General features: G+C 35.7%; 1 protein-coding gene across 1 annotated transcript in view; it reads right to left on the reverse strand.

Annotated features, from left to right (window-relative positions):
• LOC149795013 (uncharacterized) overlaps positions 1–8,128 on the reverse strand; it is a 70,085-nt gene extending 61,957 nt beyond the window's left edge. Inside the window, exon 1 of the mRNA XM_089964678.1 lies at positions 7,931–8,128. Within this exon, the coding sequence (XP_089820804.1) occupies positions 7,931–8,051 (121 nt within the window). The 5' untranslated portion in view covers positions 8,052–8,128. The remainder of the gene's footprint in view (positions 1–7,930) is intronic.
• Between the last annotated feature and the right edge of the window lie 212 nt (positions 8,129–8,340).

The raw sequence follows: 8,340 nt of genomic DNA on the forward strand, positions 1-8,340 counted from the left end.
GCAACTGCATTAGAGATGGCTTTGAAAAAAAGAGACCAAGGCTTCCTATTCAAATGAGAAAGGAAAAGGCCTTCGTTTATCAGGAACACGTCATCGAATACCATCCGGAAGAGGTCTTTGAATATCTAGTACAAAAAGCAGTAGGCCACGCTGTTAACCAATCTTGATTTATTCTTGCTGGCAAAATCAATTGAGCATTTTCGTGCTGTCTTTATACGAACTTGCATCAATGGTTCCATGCACACGTGTAACCGGCATTGTCAACCTGGATTTGACAATCGGACATGACGTTCATGTGTGTGTGTGTGTGTCTGTCTGTCTGTCTGTGTGTGTCTGTGTGATTTGGAATTTAAACGTAGCTTTAACAATTTTTCAGTCATGTCGCTACGATGTCTGCACTATGGCAAATTATAGTGATGTCCAGCACTGGGGCATCGTGCCGCAGACATGTAGCATGATGTCCCACCCAGTCACATTATCCTGACACCAGTCAGACCAATCCCAACACTTACCTCTTAATGCTGAGCGCCTAGAGAGGCAGCTGTTAGTACCATTTTGTAAGTCTTTGGCATGACTCGGCCGGGTTTTGAACACAGACCTCCCACATCGGAGGGGGAGGGGGGTAGGCACTCAAAGGGACGCAAATGTAGTGACTCCTCGACATTGTTTGTATTTCGCCTCATTTTGGCTTGCACCACCTGTTGAAGTTGCTATTTGTTTAACCCTGTACTGTGGACGACAACTACTGTTTTATTCGACTCTGCCGTTACAAACTCGTCTTAACACTGGTATTCCAAAATCTTTTGCATACATGGCCGGATCGAGTTTTTTGTTTCTCTCAGGATTTCCGGACCCCCCCCCCCCGCCAGATCAAGGAAAAACGTACACACACACAAAAGTACAGTCAATTGTCACTTGAAATTCTTGCGTACGTTTCCTGCTTATTATGCACACTTTCGTGCCCTTTCTAGGAAAGTCAGAGCCCAGTTGAAATTGTGGGAAAAACAACAACAACAACAACAACACTTTATGGTGATTTTGTTTCACTGCAAAAGAGTGATGATACCTCACCCTCGTATACACTCAGATATAATTTTGCGAAGAGTCAAATCAAAACTGATTGTTGGAACCACGTTGATGTGACAATACCAACTCGAGGTCAGCTTGGTGTCTTAACATTAGCATGTGAAAACACTAAATCGTTAGCGGCATAGCCAGGTACGAAAACCCTCAGATAATATTTCTATAACGACGAAGTGGAATTCACTGACAAATCCACTAGAATCATGGCAACATCAACGATAATAGTTATACTAATCGGAATTGTGAGGGCTACTGTTATGTATATTTGACTTAATTTAATTGTCTGTTTGTAAGTTTAATTTTCTTTTAAATTTCATTACATATCAAAATAATGTAATCTTGTTTTCTTGATTTGGCATTTTTTTTCCCCAGAAAATTCAGTTTGACCTGACTCTTTCTTTACACACCTAATAATAGAAACACTGTTTCGATTTTTGACGTAGTTCCCGACCTTGATTCAAAAATCAGTGATACAAGTAAATAAATTTCTATTTTTATTTTATTCTCAGAGTAAAATTATTGGTTTGAATCAAGGTCATACTAGGAGTATGTGACTTTAGATATATAAACAGCCTCTATTTCAATATTCTCGGTTTTACGAAATTTTGCAGTAGTTAGATTTAATAGTGACGTTGAGAGCGATATTTCTCAGTTGGGCATTTACACTAGAAAGTGTTTGTTTGTGACCAGTTTGGAATTACATTTCAATTTTTTCGTAAAGTTATTTGCATCCTAAAAGATTAATTCTTTTTCCTGGAAATATTTGAGTGTTCATACAGAATTCTTGGACAAAGGCATTTCTTAAAATTTTATTCGAAAATTCAAACACTGGAATATTGTTTGTGGATCAACAAAGAACTGTAGACACATTTGTACTATAAAGCCTACAGTATACGTCATCGCCTTCCATGAAAACCCAATCAGAAGATACCTAAGGCTCATCTGCAGCCTATTCTTGCATTTGACGAACCATTTAGTAGAATTATGGTAGACTGTGTTGGTCCCTTACCTAAGACCAAGTCCGGTAATCAATGCCTGTTGACCAATATGTGTGCTTCAACAAGTTTTACAGAGGCAGTTTTTTTGAGGAATATTAAATCTAAAACAATAGTAAAAGCTTTGATAAGTTTTTTTTTCTAACTCAGTTTCGCATTCCTAAATCTGTTCAATCTGATCAAGGCTCAAATTTCATGTCTGGAATTTTCCAGCAAGTAATGTAAGAATTAGGCATCCAACAATTCAAATCGCCTGCCTATCACCCTGAGAGCCAAGGGACATTAGAGGGATTTCATCACACTTTGAAAAAATTGATTCGATCGTATTGTTTTGATACGGGTAAATGAATGAAGGCATTCATTTACTTTTGTTTGCTGTTAGGGAATCAGTTCAAGAACCGTTAGGCTTCAGTCCCTTTGAAATGGTTTTTGGACACACTGTGCGTGGACCATTGAAGTTGTTGAAAGAGAAACTTCTTTCTAATGAAGATACTGAAATCAATCTTCTTGATTACGTTTATAATTTTAAGTATAAGTAGTCAAATGCTTGTGACGTCGCAAGAGCAAATCTGCACTCTACTCAATAAAAAATGAAGTCAAGATATGATAAAAGGTCGAAGGAAAGGATTTTCCAAATTGGTGATAGAGTCCTGGCAAGTAGTATGGTCCCTACACAGTTGACAGGAAAGTAAATGATTTAAATTACATCATAAATACTATTGCGAGGCGAAAACAAAAGCAGCTCTGTCACATTAACATGCTAAAAGAGTATTTTGAAAGAGACAGTCAGGTTAAACATGCAGTCAGTTTAGTTGTACATGTCTCACTCAGTGAAGATTTAAGTGAAGGAATATCATCGTAATCTACTGCTACTGGAGTGACAAATCTTCGGAATTCAGAAATTATGAACGAGCTGGACCAGAAAAGTTCATATTTGCAAGAGCAAGCAAGAAATGAACATAAACAGTTATTAGTTAAATATAAGCACTTATTTCCAGATGTTCCTACAAGAACAAATAAAATTTTCCATAATGCTGAAATTGTAAATGCCAAACCTGTGAAACAACACCTATACATAATGAGCCCTCTCAAACAGGAATACTTGAAAAAAGAAATTCAGTATTTGCTGGAGAATGATTTTATAGAGCCCAGTAAAAGTGACTGGACTTCACCATGCATACTTGTTCCAGAACCAGATAAAACTTTCCGTATATGCACTGATTATAGGAAGGTGAATAGTGTGACAAAAACAGATTTTTTCCATTACCAAGAATCGATGACTGTATTGATAAGATCGGAAATGACAAGTATGTCACCAAATTTGACCTTCTGAAAGGATTTTGGCAGATTCCACTATCTGGAAAGAGCAAAGGAAATTTCGGCATTCATGACTCCAGATGGACTTTATCAATATAAAGTAATGCCATTTGGAATGAAAGTGTCGCCAAGTACTTTTCAACGTCTTATGAATATGATTACCTCTGGTCTAGATAATTGTGATGCTTACATAGACGATATCATCATCTACAATTACACCTGGAAAGAACATTTAACAACAATTCGGTAATTCTTTGACGGACTCACAGATGCAAGTTTGACAATTTATTTATCCAAGGATGAGTTCTGCAGTGCCAGTGTATCTTTTCTAGGACATATCGTGGGACATGGACAAATTAAACCTATATATGCTAAGGTCAAGGCTATCTCTGAATTTCCTGTGCCTATTAATAAAAAGCAACTGATGTGATTTTTAGGTATGGCCGGATATTATCAAAAAATTTGTTCCAATTTTTCTATATTTGCTGAACCCCTGATAATTTAATTGTGTAAGAAAAACAAGTACATTTTGACTGAAAAATGTCAAGAGGCTTTTGATATGTTAAAAGCCATACTTAAAAGCGCGTCAGTTCTTACAGCTCCAAATTTCAGCCAATCATTTAAACTGTCTGTTGATGCAAGTGATGTTGGGGTTGAAGCAGTTTTGATTCAAGAAGATGAAAATGGTACTGATCATCCAGTGTGCTATTTTTCTGAGAAATTAAATAAGCACCAAAGAAATTATTCAACAACAGAGAAGGAATGTGTTTGGCTTTGATATTGGCATTACAACATTTTGAAGTTTACCTAAGTTCAGCTCCTTCTTCGATTATTGTGTTTAATAACCACAAACCCCTTACTTTCATCGGCAAGATGAAAAATAAAAATAAAAAACTACTAAGGTTGAGTTTGTTTTTACAGGAATATGATATTGACACCAGGCACATCAAGGGGAAAGATAATTTAACAGCAGATGCACTTTCCCTTGTATAACAATGTATTATTTCATGTACGCTTTGTATAACTTACGAGTTATTTTTAACCTCGCGTATAATTAATATATGGTAACATAAAGCTTTATCATATAAATATTTCATTTTCTTTGTTAGGTAAGTGTCATGTATATTTTAGGGCTCATACAGAATTCTTGGACAAAGACATTTCTTAAAAGTTTATTAGGAAATGCAAACACCGGAATATTGTTTGTGGATCAGCAAAGAACTGTAGACACATCTGTACTATAAAGACTACAGTATACGTCATCACCTTCCATTTTGGATTTTTCGTCGAGACTCGAACTTGAATTCATTAGACCTTTTCATTAATAGGACTTCTAAAATATAATTCGTGGAATATTCTTGGATTATTTCTGGTTTTGTTTTCTTAAAACCGTACGTTCTTATTTTTTAATTTTTCGCATTGTTTTTCCAGGGAAATAAATTATTTGTTACATTTTTCACTCTTTCTTTTCTAACTGTTTATTAGAGCCTAAACATGTAACATAAGACTAGATTAATGCTATAGGGTGTTGTGGGTGGTGCTGGTAAAATAACTTCGATACGGTTATATTTAAGAGTACGTGTCTATTCAGGACTGCTTGCAGTGGCACAAAAATAGTCTCAACACGATCAGTAAACTGTACTCGTTGGCTATAGGGGATGTAATAATTATCAGGGCCGAGTTCGAAACTATTGAAGAAAATGGAAAATCACTTACAACTCTGAGCGTAAATAAGGAACCGCGCAGTGAATTTACAGCCAATAAAAGGTCGAGTTAAACGTCTGCCATCGGTAGTGTCAGAGGCCGTTTTGCCGGTTACTGATCTAGGTCACTTCGACTATCTTGTATGACTCTGTTCACTGTCTGACCACTTCATTTGCGTGGATAATTAAAACCCACGGGTTGTGTATAATATGCGGCTTTTATGATAAAATCATGAAAAATCTTGGAGATAGAAGGCAGTGACGTGTATAAAACTAAATATTTTTTCTAAAAATCGCCATGATTCCTTTTCTGTACGTAACACAAACTTTGGTGTGCTAGTGCAAGAACCCAAGTTAAATAGATCATAAAAGTTGTTTGCTTATAACTTGAACCCAAGTAAAATTATGGAACATCCGAGGTTTTGGACTGCAAAACTAAACTTGAGTTGAACGCACGCACGCTCGTACGTACGTACGCACGCACGCACACATGTATGTATGTATGTATGTATGTATGTATGTATGCCTAACACAAGCAACACTTGCAACGCTAGTAAACAAATTTCACTTATCTATTATTGCCAAGTCATAGAGGTCAAGTTCACCAGATCGTATTATAATCCACGTGTCTCTCTCTCTCGTCATCGTTTCTTTTAAATACTATTTGGAGTGTTTGAAACCTCCATTTTGTAACTTAATCTCTCGTTAGCCGCCATCACAATCACAGAGACACGCCCATTTATTATAACAGAGTTGAGCTAAAGAGGCTAGCTCGTTCAGAATGCCTTTCCCTTCATTTCAGTGAACCATGTATATAGTTTGCCAGACTATGTACCTGGATTATGACCAATAATAATAATAATAATAATAATAATAATAATAAAGACTTTACTTTCAGAGATTGACTCAATTACAAACAAGAAACTAATATACCTTGAGGCCCTCTATTATGTATATATAAAATACAAGCTAAGAATAATATGTTCAGACACACACACAGACACAAACACATACATACACATACGCGCGCAAATACACAGTATATAAACAACTGTTCACATAAATGCTACATTGATGAAGAAATGAAAATGAAGCACAGGAGGTGGGTGGTGTAACATGTACTTAAAGAAGTAAACCATATTTTATGATTTCATCTACCTAATCCACGTAATACACCTATTATGAAAGGAAGAGACGCTTGGAGCTGATTTAATATCATGTGGAATGCTATTCAAAACAAGCGCACCAGAAAATTTAAAGCTATTTTTGAATAGCTCCTTTTTGTTGGCTTGGGTACATTGATATTACTCCCTTTTGATTATCTGAGATTTGGGGTACCAGTCGATTATCTTTCCTTGAAAACTGTGTTTAAGTAAGTGGGGGCAGAATTTGTAAAATCCTTCAAGATGACTTTTAAATGGTGTAAGGATAGTCAGGGGTCAACAATGAGTAAAACAAGTTAGACGTCGAAAAAGGAAGAAAACGTCAACCCGTCACCAATTCGTTCATTCGTTCGTTCATTCGTTCATTCATTCAGAAAGTTAGTAATTAAGTCAGCAAGTAAGTAATGCCCAAATTTGTCTCTTCTTTGCTCCATATTTCACTACTAAAATCACAGCCACTCATATAAGCTCACATTACTGAAGTCTGAATCAATGATGGTCATATCATGTGTTCAAATATGATTAAAATTTATAGTAAAAGTTAATAGTTGATCATTGCGATGACGATATCGAGAAGAAAATGAAATTAATTGATTTGTGAATACTTAATTTTTTAAAAATCTATTTCTATAACAAGGGTGGCCGAATACAGCATCGGTAATTAAAATGAAAATGATGAAGATTACAAGGCGATGTTTGATAAGCTGATTCATGGATGCGAACTTTACAGGTTGGACAGTAACACAGCATGCGTAAAAGGAAATATTAGGCAGAAAAGAAACAAACAAAAAACATATCAACTACACAACTAATGGATTAGCTTCGAGGACAGAAAGAAGAAAGAGTGCTGCAGGAAGTAAGGAATGCACACGTGACCGTTTAAATGGGAGTTCCCATTTTATTCAGGATTCTGGAGAGCAACTTCGGTCAACCATGGAAAACCATCCGTACAGCTTAAAAAGTATGTATATCGTATGTAATGCATTTTATTTTGTTTTAAAGATATTAATTTGAATGTTGAACAAATTTTGATCTAAACTCTAGTTCTGGAGCTTAGAAGAAAGGATTAAAGAGGAAGAGTAAACATAAAAGAAAATATACTGATTGATGAAAAACATGCATTGACGTGAATGTCAACGAAATCAGAGAAAAGGTTTTAGAAATGGAACCGAGACAGTGAAAAACAGTTAAGATCCTCTCAACAGATTTTCGAAACCACAAATGAGGACTCCCGTCAATTTCAAATATGTGTCAGTTCATAAAACTACAAAGGATGACTTCCTTCTGTTCCAAATCAGTGACAGTTCATAAAAGCACAAAGGATGACTCCCTTCAGTTTCAACTTTGTGACAGTTCATAAAACCAAAAACTGAAAAGCGTCAAACATACAGAATCAAGTCGGGAAAACAATGTGAATCGTTGCAGACAGATATAAAACAAAGTAGATGGGAGTTTATAAATTTGCAATTTTCTAATTTACAATAACAACAACGATGACTAAATCGATAAAAGTGAGGCGACAGGACTTAAAACAATAGTACGATCTTAATTGCAAAGAACTCGTGAGCTGTTTATTTCTGCATATTTACGTCCGCTTGGTTTGTATCATCCTTTTATCATTGGTATTTATTACTACTTTGAAAGTTTATCTAGCAGTAGATTCACTCACGTTGTTGGAGATGTAAATGAACGTCTAAATCATCCGTGTCGTCATCGCCGTTGCTAGTGGAAGTTTGTTCAGTAGTTCCAAAAATCAGAATAAACACAACAAAATTCTTTAAAATAGACATCGTCTCTTTTTCCTTCAGCTCATATGTTTTCTTGGTACTTATTTATCTCTCTTATCAGTCAAGAATGTACAGATACTACACTGTCTATATATATGTATGCACTTACATTTGATAGGACAAAGACAAAAATGGAGGTACCTTGCTTATCAGTAGCTCTGACCTTTTGAGTCATCCTATTTAAGAAACATGTCTGAAATGTTAGTAGGTCGAATATGAGGACATTAGTCTTCTAGAAATTGCAGAAAATGTGGAGGAAAAAAAAAGGTCTCTTTAAAGTTTGAACTTTATC

The sequence above is a fragment of the Sinohyriopsis cumingii genome, chromosome 7, assembly GCF_028554795.1.
Source record: "Sinohyriopsis cumingii isolate HCF-2022 chromosome 7, ASM2855479v2, whole genome shotgun sequence".
Classification (NCBI taxonomy): domain Eukaryota; kingdom Metazoa; phylum Mollusca; class Bivalvia; order Unionida; family Unionidae; genus Sinohyriopsis; species Sinohyriopsis cumingii.